Raw genomic sequence first — 26,435 nt, 5'->3', positions numbered from 1 at the left:
ACTTGTCTAAGAAAAGTTGGCACTTATGAAAAGCCATTGTACAGGATGGCCAGTTACGGGCAAGACAAATGTTCTCTTGTATTCCAGTTTGTGCGATTATAAGAGGATGGTGTATCATATTAAAATGACTTGGATACAGAACTTTAGAATAAGAATATTATGCAGAATCAATACTGACTATGCATGTAGTACTGAGAGGAAGAAATCCCAGGGAAATGGTAAAGGCAATGTAAAGCATAGTCTATAACCTAGACTTTGGATCAGATATGGCCCAAAGTAAAACTCCTGACTCTTCCACATACTTAAAAGTCTAACTTTGGGTTGGTCTAAGCTTATGTGAGCCCTCAGTTTTTTTCATTTCTCTTTTTTTGCTAGAAATATTTTAATAATAATTTAGAAAAGTATGTCCAATAACTGGCATCTCACAGCATCTTAATAGGGAAGAATGTTACTTGTGCAAGACAGAATCTAATATAGCATTGCCAATAAACAAGGACATGCTCTTCAACATCTAGAAAGAAAGACTACCACAGCCAGAAGGTCCCAAAGGCACAAGAAGTCATTTTTGTTTTACATATGAAATGGGAATAATAACAGAACTCACTTCATAGACTGAAGGAAAAAATAAAGAAACAATATCAGAGCACTTTTTCTCAGGCTTGGCACATAGTAAATGATCAATAAGCAACCACTATTACTGGCATACACAGCTTTCCTCATTCAATTTGCTATATGGTTGAGTAAGCTAACATACTTAGCATCATACATAGTATAAGAACGTGGAAAAACACCGAGAATAGAGATCAGAAAACATAATTTCAGCTTAGAAAGGGAAAAATAAATTTGATCACAGTAAACCCATGGTTAGGAAATGTTTCATTTTGGGATCTAGGGCAATGTCAAGTTATCAGGACTCAGAAGGATTTGAGGTCTGCTAAACAACCATATATTCACAAAAGCTGCTACAGTTTAGGATATTAAGGGTACTAGCTAATTTTCACTAGCACATGTCTTGATGAAAAATCTTAATAATAGTAAAACATAAGAATTACATGAGACAACTTGGCATCTCCTGAACACAGAGGTGAAAAGAATGGACTAAAGAGATGACTTTGTGGATTTTAATCTCTGCTGCTCCTAGCTATTTGACATTAAGTAGTATAGTTAACCTCTTGTATTAGTTAATTCTGTTGCTATGATCAAATACCTGGCAACAAGCAACTCATGGGAGGAAGGATTTATTTGGCCCCAGGGTTTGAGAATACATTATATTATGGCCCAGGAAGGTATGGCAGCAGGAGTTGCTTCTAAGTGTGGCTGCAGGAAGGTGAGGCTGATTTCTTACATCTTGGCAGATTAGAAAGAGTAAAGCAAAGGATTTCACATTTTCCCATTCTTATTCAGTCTTGACTCCTTTCTGTGAGATGGTATCTCCCATATACAGATCAATGTTTTCCCCTTTCAGTTAACCTGCTCTGAAAAATCCCTCACAGACACACCCAAGAATATACCTCATCAGTGCTCTAGATTTTTCTTGACCCAGTCCAGTTGGCAAAGGAAATTAACCATCACTCCTCTCTATTCCTCAATTTCTCTCCCTGTAAGACAAGATGATAATAAGTTCTAATTTATCATTAGTGTAACGAACACTAAATGAGTTAATACTTGTAAAAACATTTACAAGAGTGCCTTACAAAAGGGGTTATGCATAAAATTTGTTAAATAAGCAAAACTCACAAGGTTCTTAATAATGTTCAACTTGTCCTTCTGTTACTGATACCCTTTCTCCAAATGATGAATTTTGTATGAGGTTTGCAAGATGACAATAGGGCCTAGAAGACAAAATGTAAAACAGTGAAGGAACCAGCAGCAAAAAAAAACTTGTACTTGATCCTTTGGAGAGCAGGCCCTGCACCTCACCTTGGCAACACAATAGAGCCAAACCTATTGGTGGAGATGGGGGTAAGCCAGCCCTGAAGTTGTGAGCATGGGAAAGCTGTCCCCACTACCCATTTATCATGTGGTGATGTGGGTGGGGGAGAGATGCATCCCTTTACCCCTCGCCCCTTACTGCCTACGACAGACTAGTAAAATGACCCTCCCCCTTAGCAGCTGCAGCACTCAGGAAAGTGGACCTTGCACCTTGCCTGGCAGCACAGAAGAACTGACCCTGTTGGCGGAGGTATGGGTGAGCTAGCCTGGAAGTTGTGAATAGGGGAAAGCAGTCCCTGATAATCATCTGTCATGTGGCAGCATGGGCAGGGGAGAGATACCCTCCCCCCCCCAGCCCATCAACACTTGAGGCAGGTGGGAGAGCTGGCCCTCACCATCTACACTCAGGAGAGTGGCCCCTACACCTTGCCTGGGCAATACAGTAGAGCTGGACCTGAAGGTGTAGGTGTGGGAGAACGAACCCTGAGGATGTGAAAGAGGGAGAACTGGTCTCACCCCTTCCTCATCACTACAAGGGGTGAACTAGCCAGGGCAATGCTGGAGAGCTCACCCTGGTGATGAAGACAGAGGAGAGCTGGAGGACTGACCAACCCTGCAACTACCTAGGCCCAGAACCAGGGTTATATGTTGGCCCACCCCAATATCCACCCCATCTGTGATCTGCTGGAGCATGTGAGTAGAGGAGTGGGGTCAGTTCTGTGGAACCAAGGCTGCAGGACCTTCATGACACAAGGCAGCAACAGGATGTTCAGGGAGAGTCCCAGTGACGGTCCAGGGGTAATGATGTAGCAGAGACCAGAGAACTCAAACCAGACCAATGATTCTTTGCAATGAATGCCTACGTTTAAAAATGTATGGATAAAGGGATTTACTGCATGACTTACTGTGTCACACTGCAAGTTCCATGATGAGATTTTTCCCTTTCTCCTTTTTCCCTTCTTTTTTCTCTTAAGTTTTATTTTGTTTTATTCTGTGGGGGAGGGAAGTAGTTGGGATCTGGAGGCATGATGTGAAAGACACAAAGACATAAATAAAAAGAAAGTTAAAAAAAAGAAAACTTGCACTTATCTCACTTTTCTGGTTTCCTAATCCACTATGCCACAGACACATGGTGACAGACAGACATGGGTATTTATCACCATTATTAACCTTTTAATCCATGAGGAAAGGGGCAAGGACCAGTCTACCATGGGACAAAATTGGAAAGGCTGTGAAGTCTGTCTTTAAACCTTAATTCTTTCAGAGCCCTCTTCAACTCTCCTTTTCCTATGAGACACAAAGTACACACTCCCTCCTTTAAAATGACCCAGGAGCTAGAGATATAGCCCAGTGGTTAAGAGCACTGGCTGCTCTTCCAGAGAACACAGGTTCAATTCCCAGCACCCATATGGGGGCTCACAGCCATCTGTAACTCCAGATCCAGGGAATAAATACCTTATTCTGATATTTGTGGGCACTAAGCATTCTTGTGGTACACAGACATAAGTGCAGAAAAAAACCATACATATGAAATAAAAATTAAAAATTAAAAACAAAATAATTTAGATGAAACAATATGAGGGTTGGAAGGTCTATCTCTGAGCTTTATGCCTTCTGACTATTGTGAGGTCACATACCCACAGATGGGGGAAGTGACTTTAGTAAAATGGTTAAAGTCATGTTTTCCCAATATCTTTAGACTCAATATAAAGTTGCATTTGGAAAAGAATGGTGGACTGTTCTCATCTCAACATTTACCATTTGTACTCTTTGTAGACTGGCATGCCTTCCAGGAGTTTAAGCCCAATGCCACTTCATGATTTCTGATGTGCTGTTTGCATCATGAGGCATTCCAATACAAATTGAGTGTCCTGATCAGTATATCTTGGTCTCCTCACTGCTCCATGCCCAGATTTGCATACAAGAATTAGAAGGTAAGGGCATCTGAGGAGTAAAACTAAGTAGGAAATGCTGCCCTTTCATGTAGCTAGAGTTTTCCTGCTTGGCCCACAGTCAGGACAAATCTCTATCACCCGCCAGTCCCACAGCTGCTCAGACCCAACCAAGTAAACACAGAGACTTATATCACTTACAAACTGTATGGCCGTGCCAGGCTTCTTGCTAACTGTTCTTATAGCTTAAATTAATCCATTTCTATAAATCTATACCTTGCCACGTGGCTCGTGGCTTACTGGCATCTTCACATGCTGCTTGTCATGGTGGCGGCTGGCAATGTCTCTGACTCAGCCTTCCACTTCCCAGAATTCTTCTCCTCCTTGTCCCACCTATACTTCCTCCTGCCTGACTACTGGCCAATCAGTGTTTTATTTATTAACCAATCAGAGCAACACATTTGCCATACAGACCATCCCACAGCACTTTCATGGTTGGGTTTTCTCTTTGAAAACATTTTGACAACATATTTCTTCCCATAATTTTATTAGCTATCTATTAGTCTTCATTAGTCTTTTTACGGCAATTCAGTTACTATAGCAAGATTTCTCAAAGAAGAATTTTACCCCAGCTATGAACCTAATGAACAACCACACAACTAGCCCCCCCCCCCCAAGAAACCATACCAAGAGGTGGGGGCTGGAAAGATGGCCCAGGGTTTAAAAACAATTGTTTTTGCAGAGGATCCAGGTTCAGTTCTCAGCACCTTCAAAGTGGCTTAGGACCATCCATAAGTCCTGTTCCAGGGGATCTGGTGCCCTCTTCTGGCTTCAGTGGGCACCAGGCATGCTTGTGGTGCACATGCAGGCAAAACACTCATATGTGTATGGCAGATAAATCTGTTTTAAAAAGAATATTTTAAAAGTATCACAGCATACTAGTAGAGTGGAAGAAAAGAATAGATAGAATTTAGAAATAAAAAGGGGGTTTCTGAGTTCAAACTTACTTCTCATTTTACATCTAAAGAAATGCAAGTCCAGGGTAGGCAAGTCACAGAATTATTCCAGGCTAGACCAAGATTTAGAGCGCAGGTCTCCTGACTCCTGGTCAAGTGTTCTTTCTTTTGCACAGTCTGTAAGTTTCCATTTACGTGAAATTTATTTGATCACCAATGTAAGGCTTGAGATGTAGGTGAATCATCTTATCTCAGTGCATATGAATGGACTTAGTCTAACTTAAATTTACAGCCTCTCTGTATTAAACATGCTGCTTTCTTTTTTGTGTGGATTAAAAAAAATGAGCTGTAATTTGAGTTAAAATTGTTTCAGGAATTCCAAGTATGGAAAATGGATGCTGCTCATGAAGGTTAATTTTATGTCAAAAGAAACCTCCCAGGGGCAGTTACTCAGCACTCTACCTGTTATCATTTCATAATGCTTGATTTGAATTGAATTAAGAGTAGGTTTTCCCAGGGGCTGTCTCTGACTCTTTTTCTAGTGTTTGGGACCCTACTCCTCATACTGTGCCACCTTACCCTGCCTTGATACATGGGGAGGTGCTTAGTCTTACTATAACTAGATATGCCATGTTTTGGTGCTATCCATGGGAGACCTGCCCTTTCCTGAACAGAGATGAGGAGTAGATTTTAGGGTGAGGACAGAGGGGGTGGGGAGGGACTAGGAGAAGAGGAGGGAGGGGAAACTGAGGCCAGGATATAAAATAAATAGGGTAGGGCTCCTGGCTAGGTGTGGTAGTACCCACCTTTAATACCAGCATTCAGGAGGCAGAAGCAGATGGATCTTTGTATATTCAAGGTCAGTGTAGTCTACAGGGCAAGTTCCAGGCTAGCCAGAGCTACATAGTGAGACCCTGCCTGTAAATTTAAATAGACCTAGGGGTCTTCATAGCTTAACCACACTGGATTTAAAGAAATTCAATCATAGAACATTTGAGAACGTACTTCTTCCCATAACTTTATTAGCTATCTATTAGTCTTCATTTGTCAATGAAACCCATACCTTAACACAGTGTTCTGGATAAATGTGAATAATATTTCTTGCTATGTTATAGGTCAATAGTTCATGCATGTGAACTTTCATTTGTCTCCCATTAAGAGTGCTTATTTGCCTCATCTAGACATATATTCAAATGATAATAAGATAGAGAATATAGATGTTTGACCCATGCTAGTAGGTTTAGCTGCTTCTAGGGGATTTTTTGTTAATTGGTTGCATGTTATGTCACATCTGATCCTTCCACACCATTGTTAATGCCGATGATTCATCAGAACACTACCGGAAGGAAAACAATTCAAAGGGGTCTCACCAAAACAAAGAAACAAAGAAAATTTCCTAAAGGAAGAAAGGTGGTTTTCATTTTATAGACCTGATAATAAAATACATTCCATTCTATAAAACGTGAGTATGAAAAGTGTTTTGTCAGGAAAAGAAAAGAAGAAGTACTGGATTTGCAATTCTGCACTGATTTCAGGGGCTTGGGGTTAGAACACATTTTTAGAAATAGAAAACTGAATAATGTGATGAAATTACTCTTCCCAACTTCAAGTAATAACCTGCTCTGTGGAGTTATGTGTACTGTATTTCACATAATAACTGTTATCTTTCTGTTGAGTATAAGATTTTTTGTCAATAAAATTATATGCTAATCTCTCCAGGGAGCACAGTTTTTTTTAAACCAACAGAATTATTTTACAATGTTAATAATTCTTCTCTACAATTAGTGCTTTGATTTTCATTGAATTTCTTAACATAGAGCTAGCCTAGGTATCTTTCTTTCTCTGCACTTGATATGACTTGGAAGAAGCAGAAATGGCAGAGGCAAGATAAGGAAACAAGCCAGGAAATCTCTCATTCCCTGGGCAAATGGCCACAGGCAACTCAGTATAGTAGTCACCCCTTATCCACTGCTTTCCATGATCTCAGTCTCAACAGTGAACCTCTGTCAGAAAGTATTAAGTGGAAAATCCACAACAGTTTGTAAGTTTTAGGTTATATACTTCCTGACATAAATCATCCCTACTTTCTTAGTATCCACACTCTATATGATCATCATTAAATCACTTAGTAACCATCACAGGTATCAGAATGACAATGGCAATGAAAAGATACAACTGATAAAAGTAAAAGGTAAATTATCCTACTCTGGTGATGGGATGGCCAAACACCCTAACTGTCGTGCTACAAACCTCATCCAACTACTGAGGGATCTGCATGCAGAGATCCATGGCTAGGTCCCGGGTGGATCTCTGGGAGTCCAATTAGCGAGAATGAGGAGGGTTTATATGAGCGAGAATTGTTGAGACCAAGGTTGGATAAAGCACAGGGACAAATAGCCAAACGAATGGAAACACATGAACTATGAACCAATGGCTGAGGGGTCACCAACTGGATCAGGCCCTTTGAATGGGTGAGACAGTTGATTGGCTTGATCTGTTTGGGAGGCATCCAGGCAGTGGGACCGGGTCCTGTGCTCATTGCATGAGTTGGCTGTTTGAAACCTGGGGCCTATGCAGGACCGCTTGGCTCGGCCTGGGAGGAGGGGACTGGACCTGCCTGGACTGATTCTACCAGGTTGATCTCAGTCCGCGGGGGAGGCTTTGCCCTGGAGGAGATGGGAATGGGGGGCAGGCTGGGGGGAAGGTGAGGGGGGCAGGAGGGGGTAGAACAAGGGAATCCGTGGTTGATATGTAGAACTGAATTGTATTGCAAAATAAAAATTAAAAAAAATTAAAAAAAGGTAAATTATCATAGGAATGTACATATAGGAATCATATGTAGAGAGTTATATAGAGAGTTAAGTGCTGCCTCTAGTCTCAGATATCCACTAGGAGTCTTGGGATCGTTCCCATCTGAATAAGGCACAGCTACTGAATATTTTTCTGGACCCAAGTTTCTTTACTTCTAATACTGCCAGAGAAAGACTCTATGAGAATCAAAGGGCTGGGGATGTCAGTCAGTGGTGGAGCTCTTACCTCACATGCCCAAGACCCTGGGTTCCATCCTTAGAACCGAAAGAAAATATTTTTTGGAAAGAGGGAAGGAAAGAAGGAAGGAAGACACAAGTCAGTCAAACCAAACTGAATGGAATCATCTCAAGTGAAAGCACTTGAGAAACTGTAGCACTAATTGTTTAATTGAATTAAATTTGGAATAGGTTGCCTGATTAAATGTCATTTCTTTTTAAACTAGAGTCACTGTAACCAATGTGTATTCATACACAACTCTAAAACTTGTGACTGGATGTTGTGCTGTTTTTGTCCTTTTTCATTTAATTTTTATTCTTTTTACATGTATTCATGGAGGGGTGGCACATACATGCCACATTGTGGACGTGGAGGTCAGAGGACATCTTGTATGAGTCGGTTCTCTCCTTCCACCATGTGGGTCCTGGATATTGAACACAGATTGTCAGGCTTGGTGGCAAGTGCCTTTACCAATTTACCCATCTCACCTGCCCATATCTGTCCTTTATATCACAATAATTCCACCATTACTAGCAAATTAGTTACTACATGGTAGAACTAGCTATGCACTAGAGAATTACTGTGGTAAATACCTTCTTGCATCTGTTTTTCCTGAAGCTAAAACATTGCTGTAGCATGATCCTAGAATAGCAGCACAAAAGAACTACAGATCCCACACTCACTTACAGTGGTTAGTTTTATCATCCAGGAGGATGTTGGGTTCCATGCAGAAGGCACAGCTGTCATCTGAAATTGGCATAATAAAAATTGGCCTTACTGGAGACAGTGGCATGCACTGGTGAGGCAGAGGCAGAAGGTTCCTGGGCTTGCTGGGCAGCCAGTCTAGCTGAATTGGTGAGCTTCGGGTTCAGTCAGAAACCTTGTCTCAAAAAAGGGGGTTGGGTGTCATGCAACAAATATAGCATGCATGAAAAAAGCTCACAGTATACAAATGCAGGAGAAGGTAAGTGTTATGCAAATAACATGCAAATAATATAGATGTCATAAGCACCTTTGAGCCTGTTTTCCTAGCTCTCTAGCCCACTTCAACCCTTCTGAGTGTCTTAATAAACTGTATCTAATTTTATTACTAAAATAAAAATAAATTAGAGAGCAGTTAGGAAAGATACCTGACATTAAACTACAAATGGATAAACATTACCTTAATATATGACCTGAAACTTTGAAATAGAGGAAAAGTTAGCCAGAACACTTGAAGACATCAGCATGGAAAAGGATGTTCTAAATAAAATTTTGGATACTCATAGAATAAAACCAACAATTAACAAGACTAATGAAATTAAAAAGCGTTTGTACAACAAAGGAAGCAGTTAATCACATGAACATATAGCCTACAAAGTGGAAGAAGATCATTGCTAGATATACAACTGGCAAAGGATAAATATCTAAGTTATACAAAGAAGGCAAAAACTAAACAATAAGAAATCAATCCAATCAATAAGTGGGTTAATTAAATGAAAACATACTTCTTAAAAGAAGTGCAAATGTCCAATAAACATGAAAAAAAGTTCAAAATCAGGAATTGGAGAGCTAGTCAGTGGTTATGAGCATGTACTACCCTTGTAGAGGACACAAGTTCAGTTCCCAGCATCCACAGCAGGCAGCTCACAACTGCCTGTAACTCCAGCTCCAAGGGATCCAATGCCTCTGGCTTCTGAGGACACTTGGTTTTACAAGTGCAGCTGTAAACACACACACACACACACACACACACACACACACACACACACACAAATTTAAAAATAAATAAATATTTTAAAAATGTTCAACCTCACTAGTCATCTGAGAAATACAAATTAAAACTACATTGAGATCCCATCATACCACAGTCAGAATGAAAGTCATGAAGAAAATAAGTAATAATAAAAGCTGGTGATAATGTGGACAGAAGGGAATCCTTATACACTGCTTGTGGGAATGTATATTATCCCAACCATTGTGGAAATAAGTATGGGGGCTCCTCAAAATGCTAAAAACAGATTATCATATGGCCCAGCTATACCACACCTGAGTATTTATGCAAGGGCTTCAAGTCAACTGTCACAGAGACACATGTATATCAATGTGTACTGCAGCACTGTTCACCAGAGCTAAGTTGTGTAACCAATCCAGGGATCTAAAGTTCAGGATTGGATAGAAAAAGCGTGATAAACACACACAACAGAAAAATTTTCAGACATAAAAAGACTGAAGTTATGTTATTTGAAGAAAAATAGATGCAACTGGGCACGATCATACTAAATAAAGTTAGTCAGTCTCAGAAAGATAAATGTATGTTTTGTCTCATTTGCAGTTCCTGGATTTTATATAGATACATAAAATAATCTGTACACATGGCATAAAAGTAGAAACAAAGCTGTCTAGGTGAACAGAGGGGACTAATGGGGGGATGAGAAAAGGGAGGATGGGGAGTGAGGGAATATGCCCATTGTACAAAACATATTTGTATGAAATTTTCCGTATTGAAAATGGTACCATGTTATGACTATATAAACAATGAAGCAAACAACTAAAAACAAAATGGCTTGAAGAAACAGAAAGAACAGAGTGAATTTTAAGCAAACGGAATGTAAATAGCCTTGTTAAATGGCATTTAATTCCACCTAAAGCATGAAAAGTAAAAGTAGTATCAAGAACTCTGTTTAGTTAATTGGGTAAATATAAAAGGAAAAACATTCAACCCAGGTATTTGGCATTGCAAAAAAACAGACTAAATAGTTGACTAATTGATGTATTTTCAATAAGTTGTGTGGACATCCTGTAGCCACAGACTTGGTCTATGGACTATTACCTTAAAAGAGGCAAACATTCTGTCACATCGAGCAAAGAGGACATAGTCACAGTGACTTGGGAACTTCTGCTAAACTTTACCCATACTGAAATGCTCTTCCATTGGATTGTTTTGAGTATACACCCAAATCTATTTATTTGTCTTTTCCTAGTCTTCTTTATCACTTCCTTGTGTAGCACTGAACAATTCTGATGACAGAAGCCACTATTACAGTGTTGTCAAGGCCTTTCTCATTCTCTAGTTCAAATCCTTGTTCATGCTGTTTACTAAGTACTTGTTCTCTGTGACAGCTTTCAGCCAAACAGAACACACTGAATGCTACATTCCAAACCACTCTGTCCTGCTGGGCTCCGAGTAAAACAATCTCTTCAAACTCCATCATGTGAACTTTTCACAAGGAACAATCTCCCTCAGACAATTCCATTCAGACATACTATCCGTGAAACTGGGTCTCGGGAAGAGGTGACATCACAGACTTTCCCCTCTCGCCAGGGTCATGACCACCAAAGTTGTATTTAAGAGGCTCCCACGTGGTTTGGCACATGATTTTCTTAACAATTTAACATTTCCCTCAATGTTCCTATAAGCTTCCAATTTAAGATAGTCACACTTAAATACAAAATTGGGTTCTGGTGTCAAGAAAGCCAGGGATTTCAAGAAGAATGAGAAAATTGCAGCCCATGTAGGAGAGAAAATGTAAGACATAATACACATAACACATGCCATATGTGGGATTTCGTAGCAGGGTATTAGAAAGCATAAATACAGAAAGTATGACATTAACCAAGAGTCTGGATTTTTAAAGAAGGGCTACGAGTGCACTTGCCTATCATATGAGAGGCCCTGGGTTCTAGCCCCAGCACCATGCAAAAACACTATGCAATGTTCAAAAATAATCTTTATTAAAAAAAATAAGACCTTTTAAAAATATCTGCAGCCAGGATTTGGAGGTGAGGGCTTTGGAAGCAGCAGGAGGATTATTCTTCTGAGCTGGACAGCCAATTTGCTTCTAATTAGGCTACGATAGGAGCAGAGCAGCAACCCCACTGCATTCTGAGGAATCTGCAGCTGTCTGCAGAAAGCCCTGCCTAGTAGCTACTGAAGAAGACTTTGGATTCATCTCAAAGCTCTTTAGGTGAAAAATGTAGCTTTTATATCAGGGTGGTTTCCATTCTAGGTCTTCCCAGAGTTGGAGCCTGTGAAACTGCCAACCCTCTAATTCTCCCTGCAGTGCACTGAATAGAGAAATCTATCTGGCTAAAAAATATACTCTGACATAGCATTTTCAGAAAAGAAAATGGCCAAACCGTAGGTCATTTGGCTGTACTATGCTCAGCAGCTATGTCTAGCCTGCAGCCTGAGGGCAGCATGCACCCCAAGGTAGATATGAATGTGGCCCAGCAGAAAATCATAAACTTTGTTAAAACATTATAAGATTATTTTCTGCAACTAGATTGTGTTTTGTAGATAACAATGTTGTGTCACAGTGTCTAAAAGTTGGACATGCCTGTGAGTCTAAAGCCTACAGTTTTTTTCCTTATTCTTGGCCTACCATGGAAAATGGAGCAAAAGAAAGAGAGGGCTGTACTACATACACGTTCCCATCCCATAAGTGGACATACCATAGTTACCTAGGCAACTTCCTAGTTCTGAATAATTCCACTTTGGCAATCCTTACTACAAAAAGCTTGTAGAGTTCAACTGGTTATATACTACTGCCTACCTAATGACATCATAATTTAGAGTGCAAGCTTAGGGGTACCTAAAAGATGATCTAGCACAAGTGACTATTTCATATAGCAAACAACAACGACAACAAAAACCAAACAAACAAACAAACAAAAAAGGGCTTACTCAAGGTCAGCTGGTTACAGAGAAAGGTGAGGCTTAACGTAGGTACCCTGTTCTTGCATCAGTGGCCAGCACATGGTAATCTTATGTCAAATTGGAAAGAAGGTCAATAACTTATTGGTTCTAGTTCTTTGGAGAGGCATATTTAGTGTTCCACAGAATAAAACTATTCCTCTGAAGGTATGTTTTGAGCTTTCTTTTCTCTAATAAAATGTTATGGCAAACCTTTTTCATTAAAACATAAAAGTATAGCATAATACTGAATTTGTTTTTTCAACCTACATATGAAATCATAAAGATTCTCTCATACTTCCGTGGAAACTGAGCACCTTGGAATGAGAGTGAACGATTTACAGTCCAATGCAGCACATAAAACTGCAAACTGACAATTATAATGATTACCCCCAAAGTGAGGACTTCAGGGAGAGAGAACATTTTATCCTGACATGGAAGGGCAAGAAAGGTATCCAAGAAAAAGTTAAAGCTTGGAGTGGGCTGATCCTCTGGGATAAGGATCAGTTGGGTAGACAGGGATGGGAGCATTCCAGAGCAGGCAAAAGGGCCCAAATGCAGTGATGATAAAAAAAATAGAGTACACAGAAAACTTCAAGTGGTCCGTCTTGGTTGGTAGCTACATTGCCACAGTGGTGACAAGGTGGTGACATGCTCCATGAGTGAAAAATATCAAACAGTACCCCCTAAATAAATACAACATAGTGCCAAGCTAGAATGACTTCATAGTGCAAGCTCGTCATCTGCATGCCACCATCAACATATGAATTTAAAAGATCATACACAAAATAACTAAGGGAGTCACAGTGAAGGGAACAACAGAATTTGTAGTAATTGTGTGCCTCTAGATGAGATCAACTACCCCATTTGTGAAATGAATAGTTGATCCTGACATGGATGGGATCTTATCATTTGTGAAAATTCCACCACACATTGTCACTGGAAGACCAATTATATATGCCTGTATAGACTGCCAAACAAAAGCCTGGGATACCAAGTAAACAATCCCTCACTACTGTCCCTGCTCTGCTATTTCATAAGAGCCAGAGCAATCTATCAGTTGATTTGTAAGTTTTATTAGAAAGCAGTGGTTTAGTGGATAAAATAGTAAGCTAGAGGTTAAGAAACAAGTCTTTTCTCAGGCTCCTATACAGAGGAAAACTGGGAAATGTCACATGTTAAGTGTTGTTTTGTGAGGCAGGGTCTTAAAATGTAGTCCTAAGTGGTCTGGAGTGTAGACCAGGCTGGCCTCAAACTTAAACTCAGAGAGATCCACCTGTCTCTGCCTCCTGAGTGCTAGGATTAAAGGCATGTGTCGCTACACATGGTTCACACATTTAATTTTTACTTGAACCTAGGAAAGAAAATGTACAAAATACGCTACATGATGTGAAAGATGCTGTCTATAAATAGGCAGATTCTCTTTAGACCCACACAGGAAATTCTCCAATGATCAATCTAAAATGAGCTCCTTGAATCAATCACATATCTAGAATCAGGGCCACATTCAGACTTCATGCCTCATACTTACAGACCTCCTGAAAATGGTAGTTTTGGGGACTCCCTCACTGAGATTTTTAAGTCAGCTGGAGGGTGGCTCTGAAATTGTCAAATTCACAAGATACCTCTCTCTTTCATGGGAAGTGAAGGTAACAGCATTCAGGGGCAACCACCTCGGAATCATCAAGCACCTTTCTGGGATCCTAAGTATATAGAATAGGGGAAGGCCCATGGCCATACCTGAATCTAGCTGATGGCTCTATTCACCTGCCCTCTTAAAATATATGCATTATATGTCCACAATGAACTAGACACTGGCTGGTCACTGGGGATTATGGAAGGAAACAAGACAAACAAAATGCCTACTTTCATAATGGCATACCTTATTCCAACCCTCTCCTGTTAAAATCACAGTTGTTTCTCAGTTAAATTTGTGCCCAGAATGCCCCAGATGATTCCACCAGAAGAGTGTTCTCAAGTAGTAGAAGCAGAGAGAAAGAAAAACAGCAAGTATTCAGAAAGAGGCTGCAGCTGGAACTGAATGCATTCTCAGGCTTGAAGAAGCACCACAGAACTCACCTGATGTGCTTTGTATCTCGTATGGTTTGTGGCTTGCAAGGGTGGTATGAACAAAGGCTTCTTAAAGAAATTCTTATCAGAGTGCCCATCACCCCACCCTGGGTTAACCAAAGGGCAATGGCCCCAGAGAAAAACACCCTGTGAGATGTTCACCTGCCCCGCTCCAGTGTCTTGCTTCTGGACAGCAGGACTCCTGCCAAAGCCAATCTTCCCAAAGTGTTGCTCGGATGGAGGTATCACCCTTGGACCCAGATAAAAATCTGTGGATAGTCATTTGAGACCCTCTAAACTTTGGCCCTAGCCCTCCTAACTATTATATTGTTTCCTAATCAAATGATACTAGATAATCTTCCCAAGATGGTTCCCCTGCTACTCATTTTTCTGGACCCAGTTTAAATGCCACCTTTACCAGAAGCTGTGACACTATCAGCAAGGAAAACCTCTTTTGAGTTCTACATAGCTCTCAAGTGCTTTGCCCACAGCTAAAAGTCCCTGCTTGGCTACATATTTTATCTTTCAAGGCAGTGTGAACTCTTTGAGGATAAGGACTGTTTTATGGCTGATATCTCTTCTCGGGTCCTAAGACAGAGCCTTGGTGTTTACTGAATGCAACACTAAGTTCTTTCTTTTCTATCTGGGAATTCACTTTATAATCTTGTATTCTTTTAACATATTGTTCAACTACACATTTTCTCCACAGTCATGTTAATGAAGCAAGAACAACTCTGATGTGAACTTAGAGGCAGGGTACCTTTAACAAACCTGTAATGTTTATGCACGGACTTTGGAAGACTCTGGAGATGTGGGCTTTTCTGTGTCCTTCCACTCCTTCCATAATCTCACTTCCACCACCTCCACCCCACCAGCTGTACTTCCTCAGCACTCTACTCTTATTTAAAAAAAACACTTTAGCCTTTTAGGTAACCTAGGACTTACTTCCATGCTCTTTCTGTACTTATCTCCCTCTCCAAATTCTTGTAGGCCATTACCCCAATCGCAAAGCGGGTTTCCCAGGCAATTTCAGAAACTCTAAGGATGCCCTAGTATTTATTGAGAGTGTTGATCCTAAGTCATGAGCTCAACATATTTACAAGTAATGCACAGACTGTGACGTTTAGGGAAGTTTTAATTACAAGGTCTTGCTAATTCCTAGATTGATTTATTTTGCTAAAATCTTATGAACTTCAACGTTTGACTGACTTTGTATTTGTAGAGGGGAAACATTCAGTGAGCTAAGCATTGCTGTTGACACTAGAAATAGGGACTTCATGTGTTATTTGAAATGACTCTAGCAGATACATAGTTACATTTACAGAAGAAAAACTAAGTCCAATGAATATTAGCTGACTTGCCCCAAATCATCCAGTTATTTTGTGGAGCTGGGGTTCTACCGTTGTTCCTCTCAGTACAGAGCATACATTCCGTTAGTTATGCCATGGGATCCCCTTCAAGAAAACCCAGTTTCTTCTAGAACAGAACCCACTAACATATAACCTCAGAGAAAGAAACCTGTTATATTCCTAAGCAAAAGGCTACCAAGGACACCATCTTACTTGTTTTCCTTTTCTTAAAGTGAGCACTGACTTAACCCATCACTTACTACTAATCCAATCATTACAGCATCTACTTATACCATCATCACCAAAATCAACCGAGTTTCAAAGCAAATAACAGCCTAAAATATATTAATTCCACAGTTTCTTTCTAGAAATTGAGTGCATAGTAGAGTGGAGTAAAACAAGATGACTCCAGATTTCATAAATATGTCTAATCTTACATTTTGGTACAATGTTCCAGGCAGTGGTGGTTCATACCTTTAATCCCAGCACTCAGGAGGCAGAGGCAGGCCGATCTCTGTGAGTTGAGACCAGCCTGGTCTACAGAGCGAGTTCCAGGACAGCCAGGGCTACACAGAGAAACCCTGTCTCGAAAAACCACACCAAACCCAAAAAACATTAGCAATGACTATCAAAGCAAACAACCTAAACAAGAAAAGATAAAATTATTCCACAATCAAATAAACATCTATATATTTCCCCTTTAAGAATTTAAAGTAAGGTCACATTTATTCATTCAACAAACATTTATTGAGCACCAACAATTGTACTAGGTGCTAAGAAATACAACTTGAATAAGATAAACCAGGCTCCCGCCCTCACTGGATACGTTTTGCTTTAAAGTTAAATGATCTTGCTAACTATGTGATATTTGATGTTCTGTAATAGAATTACATTGTTTTTGAAAGTCAGAGTCATAGGAGGCCTCTTCTGGAATACTTTTAAAATTTCTTTATGGTAAATGATAGAAATCTTTAACTTAAGATAAGGAAGATCAGCAGTCTCAGGCATGGTTTCAACAAGCATGTTGATGGTCAAGTTGACTGTCAAGCAATAAGGTGGTGGATGGTGGCCAACCAAGGAGGCAGTTTAGACCATTCGGTTGCGCTTGTGGGATGGAGAGTCTGTGGCGGCATCACCAAACTGAGCCGAGGTACGCTTGCGGATTCCCCCACACTCCAGACGGAAAGCCAGTTCTTCTGAGCCCAAGGGGTTCGGATCATCTTCAAGGAAGCTACTTTTCCGACGCCCACTGCTGGCAATACCTCCATCATGAGATGGGGAGCCAGGAGCGCCAGATCGCATGCTGATGCTTGCCATAGCGCCATTGAGGCCATGGAGGGCGATGGCCTCGTGGAAGGGCTGCAGGTCGACGTCCACAGGTGTGCTGGACTCAGTGGCAGCAGCCTGACTGGAGGCAGCTGCGGGCGGCCTAGGGGACGTCCTGGAGGTGCGTGGCGGGGGAGGGGCAGGGGGTACTTTGCCACAGAGGAAGCTTATGAGGTCTTCCCGGCGAATGATGCTCCTACCCTTCTTCACCCACTCCAGCACATCTCTAACGCGACGCTGGTAGCCAACCTGGACGCCCAGCTCAAAACTTCGCTGGTAGGCATCCCCGCTCTCTTTGTAGAGGCTGGTCACGGCCATGGCCGCATTCTGGAAGGGGTCCCACATAGAGAGTCCTGGCTGTTGGCACCCGGAATCTTTGTAGAGCTGGGCCACCGCAGTGGCTGAGATCTGGAAGAGGTGCCAGAGCCTCTGCCGCTCGATCTTGAGCCCAGCCGCATCAGCAGCCGCCTCCTCCTGCAGCTCCGGGGACAGCTGCTCTTCCTGCTCCGCCTCAGCAAGGCACTGGCGCTCCCACTTAGAAAACCAGGGCTCAGCGACCTCGGCCTCACAGTCCTTCTGCTGCTCCTCCATCCTTCTCTTCCTCCAGGCCGCGCGCCTTCCTCCACTACAGTCTCCGCTGCTGACTGTGGCTGCTGCTCCTTCACCTCCACCTCCACCTCCACCTCCACCGCAGCTCACCTCAGGCTCGGGGCGGGGGGGGGGGGGGGGCCGCCCTCTGCCTTCCGCGGCCGCCGCCGCCTTCGCGGGCGCCCCTGGGCGGGCGCGCGGGCGGCGGGGGCCCAGAGGCCAACTGCTCCAGCGAGCGCCGCCCGGGGCCCTGGTCCACGCCCCGCCCCGCCCCGCCGGCCCGGCCCCCCCTCCCGCCCTCGGCGACGCGGCGCTTGCCGCCTCTGCAGCCTGGGAGATAACCCCACCGCCGCCGGCGCCGCTGCGCTCCCTGCTTCCGGGCCCGCGGCTTGCCCCGGCCGGCCGGCTGCTCCCTGCGCCACGGCCTCACAGGCTCCCCGGTACAGGCCTGGGCTGGCCGCTCCGCCCCAGCACTCGCTAGCGCCGCGCCTGCCGCACTGAAGGCTCAGAGGTGGCCCGCTGCAGCGCTGCCTCCACGCCGCACTCGCCTAATGCGGGGGCTCCCTCGGCACACATTTTGGGGGGGACTTGTCGGCTTCATCCAAATGAGCTGATGAAATTTTACATCCCGGGTTGCCATAGATGATTATGGGGCAACTTCATGGTGTCTATCACATCCAGGGAGGCTGAGGGCTAGAGTGGAAAGACCTGTCCCTTCCGTGAACTAGAGAGGTAATGTGGACTCTGACAATGTCTTCCACAGATGGAAAAACCTTTTGTGCGGCATGAATCAGACAGTATTTTGTAGAGGGATAAAAAGGTCACACTAGAAAAGTGTCCCCTCCTCGGCCTCAGTTTCCTCAAGTGCCCAGTGAAGTTGTTGAACCAGGTGTCTGTTAGAGCACCTTAAGGTCTGTGCGAAGCACTTGAACTTAGTGATTCAGAAGCCCCCTGCTGTCCTTGCACAATACTTCTTTGGGGCTATTGCATACTTAACCAAATTCTGAGAATGATGACCAGACATGGTACTGATTCCCTTAGTCTTCTAATAAAGGTTTATATCATTTAAAAAATTGGGGTGGAGGAGGGGTTCTGTGTGGTCCACTTTTCAACTACTCAATACCCCAACATTAAGAAACGGAGAAGAAATATAGAAAGCTCAAACAGAATTTTCTACTGTAGCGCAAAATTAAGATTCCTTTTGGAAAGAAAGTAAAATAAGAACTGCCTAATTTCCAACCCCCTAAAATTCCAGCTAGTTAAAATGCAATACCAAACTAAGCTACAAAGGTATAGGAAACTATTTTCTTTGCATTCAATATACATTTCCATATAATGTTGCAATCCGTTTTCACTACAGACAATTCCAGAACAAACAAAAGAAATTAAAATTGAGCCAGGAGTAACATCAAAAAGGGGAAGAACTGACATGTAGTCATTTTTTTTCAAATTTAGGGAAGGAAAGTCATAATTTTGTACTTTCTGTTTTAGAGTATTTGTTAAGTATCCAGAAAGCCTTACAAATATAAATTTCAATTTTCTAAGAAATATTTGATAATTCTGAAGTATTAACATTAATATGTAAAATAAAATGATCAAATCATTAGGCTTTATCATCATCCTTAAAAGAAATACATGTTTCTAAGTTAAATGTAAAAGCCAAGGGGGAGGGCAAGGAGGGAGGAGGAGAAGGAGGGGGAAAAGGAGGGGAGATTGTGCCCTTTCTCTGCAAACCGGGCTTTTCACGACTCATTAACCCTTTTTTCCATATGTGTAATTGGACTCTTCTCATTTACATAAACGAAGGATGAGGCAAAAGACCTAAGATCAGCTCCCCAAAAGAGACATGTTTCTCATTCTCTTATGTTAAAAAAATTATCTATGTATTATAGAAGGAAGCCCCAGGAAGGCAGAATTCTCTTTACCTCCAGCCCCCACCAGACCTAAGAACACTTCTTGGCTGAAGAATCGGCCACAGCCCTACTCAGGGTGCCTTACAGCTATTATCAGAGGCACATGCTTTTATTTTATTTTGTCTAAGTGAAAAGCTTTCACCATAACACCCCCCCCCCCGCGCTCTCCCATTTCTGATTGGGTTAAAAACCAAGAAGAAAGAGTGCAGTGTCTTTTAAAAAGACTGCAGCCCTCTCCTTGGGCTTGAGTTGTCTGGCTGGTATCCTCCATTCACTTGGTTTCAGCACCTGATTAATTAGTTAATTAGTACTTAGAACTGACTAGCCCCCACTCGGCAATTTTCATGCCCTGCATGGTGAAATGTTGAATCCAGCACTGAAATTTCTGTCACACACCCTAATTATTATCACCCCACTACTTTTAAAGCCATTGCACCAAATTATTATTATAGACAGAATTAGGTAACTCTGTGGGAATATGTTCTCTCTGGGAATTAAGGATACAACTAATCAATATTTTTCACTGTTGACCCTTACACATTTAAATAAAACAATTAAATGAAAAATTCTAATTCAATTAGCTTTCAACTCCTTCCTTTGGGGAGGAAATGGTTTTATATAGGGGAGGTGTTAGAAGAGTCACATCAAAAATGTTAATGTTTTATCAGTTTCTCAGACACCAAAGAGCAGTATGCTCACAGGACATACATATCTGAGATTGGATTTCATCCAGATAACCTGAAATGTCAGAGAATACAAAAATTGATACAAAACAAAGAGCTCATTTTAACTAACTGTAAGAAAATGATGCTATCTATGTGTGTGTGACACTGATGTTTAAAAAATTCACATAGCTAAGGAATGAGTTTTCTATGGGGAAAAAAAAAACATTCCTTGGCCACTGCCCCATCCTTCCATATAAGGTTAAATAGCAACTGGAGAAAAATCGTTTTTGAAAACATTAGGATACCAAGCTAACAGACTCTAATTTTTGGCACTTCTCAATGTACCATTACTGAAGGGGGACTGGTATATCAATGATTTCCAATATTATTTGTGGCTATTTTTACCTGGAAACAATCCTTATATATCAGTACAGTGGGTTGCCTGCAATTGTAAGAGCTAAATGGTACACAAAACTGGATACACAACCTCACAGACCAGTAAATGGGTTGGACTGAAAGCAAAAGTAAACACCAACCTTAGGAAATGAAAGAAGTTAAAAGATAAGTGTTAAGGACCTTATTCTTTTTGGAGAATAAAACAAGATTTAGTAGCTTTCCACTTAATTTAAATGAAAAGAATCACTACCTTACATATTGCAGTGATAATGTAATGGGGAAAGAAAACAAAAAAGTCTTTGTACAAATGACACCTCCTATAGTTGTTGTGAAGAAACTTTTCCCCTTGGTATCTGCTAACAAATTCTAATTAATGCTGCACATTCCTTTACTGAAATCATTTAATGCGGAACAAGGGGGGTAAAAAGAAATGCTGAATGCTCGTGATTGCCCTGTTAGAATTATGGGAGTGAAAGCCTGGGGCCCCAAACTTACTGTCTATTAAAGCCAAGCTTTGAAAAAGAAATGCAACCTACAAAAGCTGTCAATCTCCCTTGCCCCTAAAGCCTGGGTTCACATGGATTCAAGTGACAGCCCTCCTCCCCCATGCACAATACATCAATCTGTCTCTCCCACAAGCACCCACAGCCCATTGTGCTGGCCGCAGGTGCCTATTATGGCACCCATGGCTGCCTCCCACAGCTCCGCCCCTGAGAAACAGGAACTGCAGACAATGGAGCCCTGTGGGAAGACAGAGGTGGGTGTTGGGAGGGATAACAGACAGATGGTAAAGGGTATAGGGTAGTAAGGTAGTTTCAAAACAAATGTCAAACATTCAAAATTATTGCTTTCGTGTGCCCCCACCCCCATTTTGAATTGCTTTTGCTTTAGTCCCCATCTGCCTTAATTATGAAGACATGTACCTGTGAGGATGAATATTTGATACCCTTTTTTGGACAGAGGTAGAGAGGATGACCTTCTGTTCTCTACTGTTTCTATTTACTTTCTGGGTTTCTCAAGGTCAGACTGAAAGTTTTAGTTCAGGGACACTACTACAGACTATACACAGAGAACCAGGAATAATTCTAAGGTTTACAACGTTTGTCATTTCCTTTCCATCTTTGTTTGAGGTTCTATAAAGAGGTAAGGGATATAACAAGCAGCTACTTTGGGTAATACATTTTCAAAATCAAAATACTATGAGAAGTCTTTCAAATTCTGTATGAAGCAAATGCAAAATATTTAGACCATTTCTTTTCTGATAAGGAGATAGGAATAGGGAAATGAGATAGATTTACTAAAACAAGTATCAAACATCTTTGACTCAGCCTCATTTCCTGTTTCTAGAAATGTTAGAAAGTGAAAAAAATTGCAAGAAATGCTAAATTTAATCCATATCAAGTACCATTATTTTTTAAAAGGACACTTTAGACATTTCATTTTGTAAAATGTTGTTTTTCTGTTACCTTTAGCTTCTATATAGACTAATTAACAAGAAATACACAGAAAAATTAAAACATATACCAAAACACATACACATATTCATCCAGTCATCTTGATTTACTTGCTTTTGCACCTATATGATCATTTCACTACACAACCTATTCCTATTCTCAAGATTATCTGTCATAAACTAAAGCCAAATTAAGAAAAATTTTATCACTGGTATTACTGTCTCAAGCAAAAGTGACCAAAAAAAAAAATCTGGCACAACTCTAAGTCATGGTAAAGACAATTGGTGACTTGTTGGGATGAGGATACCCACAGAATAATGCCAGGGATGAAAACCAGCCAGTTTTCCTGAAGCAGACAAGAGGGTCTTGGTTTGCCGTCAAAAACCACAAACTGGGCTTTAACTAGGAACTGTCAGAGATCCAAGTGAGCTCCTGGCCAAGGAGAGCTTAATTAGTAGAATTGGTTTGAGGTTTTTTTTTTTTTAAGTACATAAGAAAAACAATCAATATGCTATGAAAGCACACAGTGGTCTAATGTAGTACAAAACTCACTATTTTTATAAATATGTAGCTATTTTTCACATTTCATTGATAATTTAAATTTAGATTTTAAACATTATCAGCACTATTATTGTGGCATTATTTTTTCTCCTGTATTCTTTCAGAGAGATTTATGCATTTATCACCAGCTAGATATATGAAACTCTCCTCTTCTTTGTATAAAGGGCAGTATACATCATTTTGTTAACCTGGTAGGAGAGATTAGTCCATATCAGAACATTAAAAACTTGTAGGACATAATTTTTCAATATGATTAGCTTTGAGTCAGAGTTAGTACTTATAAAAATTAGGACTCAAGTCCAAGTATGGAAAAAATAGACAATTGGGTTGTCCATTCTCTTGGAAGCTACTCTGCTATTAATAATTGTTGCATTGGGAATTTTAGTTCAAATACTCAGAAATTAGTAAATCTAACTTTAACTATCCATTTAAATGGATAGTTTATCATCCATTTATCAGAGAGAACATGAAGAAGAAAGTCACAGATAACCCACAGATATGCCCTTTATTACATGTGCTTTCTTGAAAACAATTTTCTTGAAAAATTGAAAACAGTTTGACATTTACTTATTAGTACAATTTGTAAACTCTTTCTATGGCATCACAAATATCTAGACTTCAAAAGAAATTGCTAAGGCTTTTCAATTTAGCTGTGGTCTATTATTCATATTTCTAAGATCTCACCGAAATGACCTTGTTTAACTCACTTAACTGGCTAAAAGACCCCAGGTTTTAGCTGTAAAATTAAATGAAAATACACAATCCTTTTGCCTCTGATCCAGCAACGAGCTCTTTGACTTTTGAAAATTTTCTGTGATACTAAGTCTATCTCTCTTTTTGGTTAGCATTCAAACTAATGGGTTTTGCTATGACATTTGATACATATATACTGCTCTCCTTTGTTTTCATTTCTCCTCTGATGTCATACCACTCCCATCTCTTGCTGGTCTCCTTCTGACCTTCCTAAATCCCTCCTGCTGTCATGCCATATACATTGTGACTTTTCTTGTCCCACCCTCCCTCTCTTTCCTTTAGACCTCTTTCTCCTCTGCCATAGTCACATTTGTATTTTCATTTCATATGTATGAAATATATAATTTAATAATAAATACATAATACATATTATGTATTAAAGATAGATACATAGATAGATAGATTCTACATATGAGAAGCAACATGATATGTTTATGTCTCTGAGCATGGTTTACTTTGCTTAACATAATGATCTCTTGTTCCATCCATTCTCTCGCAAACATCATGATTTCACTCTTTTTTACAGATGAATAAAATTCCATTGTGTATGTATAGCACATTTTCTTTATCTGTTCATCTGTTCACCCATCTCTATCTTGGCTATTGTGAACAGTGACTCAATAAATATGAATATGTAAGCATCTCTATGGTATGCCAACTTAAAATTCTTCACATATATGCCCAAGAGCAGTAAAGGTGAATCATGTGGTGATTCTATTTTTAGTTTTTTTCTTTTTTAGTAATTTCTATATTGAGGAACAATTTGCATTTCTGCCAGTAGTGTATAACAGCTTTCTTTTCCTCTCCTCCTCACCAGCATTTGTTGTCATTTGTTTTCTTAATGATAGCCATTATGACAGGGCTGAGATTTAACATCAGAGCAGTTTAATTTACATTTCCTTAGTGGCTATGAATGTTGAATAGTCTTTCCAAGTATTTATTGGACATTTGTATTTCTTCTTTTGAACTGTTTGTTCAATTCATTTGCTTGTTTATTGAAATGATTTCCATTGCATGCATATGACACATGTTCTTTATCCATTGCCTCATGTGAAGTACATATTTATAACTAGTACTGCAATGAACATAGGCAGGAAGGTACATCTACTGTAAGCTTTAGTTATACACTCAGGAGTGGTATAGCTGGATCTATGATGGTACTAGCTTTAACCTTTGGAGGAATCTCCACATTGATTTCCATAGTAGCTGCATTCATTTCTATTCTGTTACTTGCCACAGTATGTAAGGGTTCTTTGTCCCCTATACCCTCCTAAGCATTTTTGTATGTTTTTTCTTTTTTTTAAATTAAATATTTTTATTTTATAATTAACTTAATTTCACATATCAGCCACAGATTCCCCCATCCTCCCTCCTCTCACCCCCCAGCCCGCCCCCCCAACCCACCCCCCATTCCCACCTCCTCCAATCAAGGTCTCCCCTGGGGAGTCAGCCCAGCCTGGTAGACTCAGCCAAGGCAGGTCCAGTCCCCTCCTCCCTAAACCAAGGCTGAGCAAAGTGTCTCAGCATAGGCCCGGTATGTACTCACTCATAAGTGGATACTAGATGTAAAGCAAAGGATAACCAGACTGCAACTCACAACTCCAGGGAGGCTACCTAGTAAAGAGGACCCTAAGAAAGACACAGGGATCGCCCAATGACAGAGAAATGAATAAGATCTACATGAGCAAACTGGGGGTGGGGGTGAGGTAATGGAGGGCAAGTGGGGGGGAGAGCTTAGGGAGCGGGAGGTCCCAGCTGGATCAGGAGCAGAGAGGGAGAACAAGGAAAGAGAGACCATGATAAATGAAGACCCCATGGGAATAGGAAGAAGCAAAGTGCTAGAGAGGTCCCCAGAAATCTACAAAGATACCTCCACTGTAGACTACTGGCAATGGTCAAGAGAGTGCCTGAGCTGACCTACTCTGGTGATCAGATGGCTGTCATGATATAACTCTCATCCAGTGTCTGATGGAAGCAGATGCAGAGATCCATGGCCAAACCCCAGGTGGAGCTCCTCCGGGAGTCCAATCGGCGAGAGAGAGGAAGGATCGTATGAGCGAGAGATATTGAGACCATGATTGGAAAAAGCATAGGGACAAATAGCCAAACTAGTGGAAATGCATGAACTATGAATCAATAGCTGAGAAGCCCCCATGGAACTGGACCAGGCCCTCTGGATAAGTGAAACAGTTGATTAGCTTGAACTGTTTGGGAGGCCCCCAGGCAGTGGAGCCGGGGACTTGTTTGTTTTCTTGATAGCCATTATGAATCTCATGAGAGAGAACCTCAAAGCAGCTTTAATTTGCATCTCCCTGATGAATAAAGACGTTGGTATTTTTTTCATGTGTATGGATTTTTTATTGGAAATGTCTGTCTGAGAATCATAGTATATGTTTGTAGTACCAGTTCTAAGAAATCTCAGGCAAGAGAGTCATGAGTTTAAGGCAGTCCTGGACTACATGGAAAGATACTCTTGGAGAGAGAGAGAGAGAGATTGGGGAAGAGGGAGGGACAAGGAGAGACTATTCGTCCATTTTATTGATTATATTATTTTTATTCTAGATATCAATCCCTTGTCTAACAGATAGCTGGCAATAGTTTTCTCCCATTCTATAGGCTATTTCTTCACTCAGTTATTTATTCTGCAGAAACTTCTGAATTGAATGCAATCTCACTCATCAATCATTGTTCTTATTTCCTGAGTTACTTGAGTCCAACTTAGAATATTATCACCTATACAGTATCTTAAGATGTTTTTCTTGTGTTTTCTTCTGGCAGTTTCCAATTTCTGGCTTCAAACTATACTACGATGTCATAGTAACAAAATTCAGTATGGTACCAATACAAAAAAAATGTAGAAAAAAATGGAATAGAACAG

The 26,435-nt window shown here is 40.8% G+C and overlaps 1 protein-coding gene and 1 pseudogene across 1 annotated transcript; both read right to left on the bottom strand.

Annotated features, from left to right (window-relative positions):
• Window positions 1–443: 443 nt before the first annotated feature.
• Window positions 444–559, bottom strand: LOC131900296 (small nucleolar RNA SNORA24; annotated as a pseudogene).
• A 16,054-nt stretch (window positions 560–16,613) lies between these two features.
• Window positions 16,614–18,000, bottom strand: Hapstr2 (HUWE1 associated protein modifying stress responses 2). Its single transcript, XM_059251052.1, has one exon. It carries the CDS (start codon window positions 17,816–17,818, stop codon window positions 16,988–16,990), a length of 831 nt encoding a protein of 276 aa, XP_059107035.1. The 5' UTR covers window positions 17,819–18,000; the 3' UTR covers window positions 16,614–16,987.
• Window positions 18,001–26,435: the final 8,435 nt, after the last annotated feature.

This window comes from Peromyscus eremicus, chromosome X, assembly GCF_949786415.1.
Source record: "Peromyscus eremicus chromosome X, PerEre_H2_v1, whole genome shotgun sequence".
Lineage (NCBI taxonomy): Eukaryota > Metazoa > Chordata > Mammalia > Rodentia > Cricetidae > Peromyscus > Peromyscus eremicus.
This window is presented reverse-complemented; position numbering and strand designations above follow the sequence as displayed.

Excerpts from the sequence above, each read along its gene's own strand:
- Hapstr2 (XM_059251052.1), bottom strand. The coding sequence starts at position 17,818 with ATGGAGGAGCAGCAGAAGGACTGTGAGGCCGAGGTCGCTGAGCCCTGG.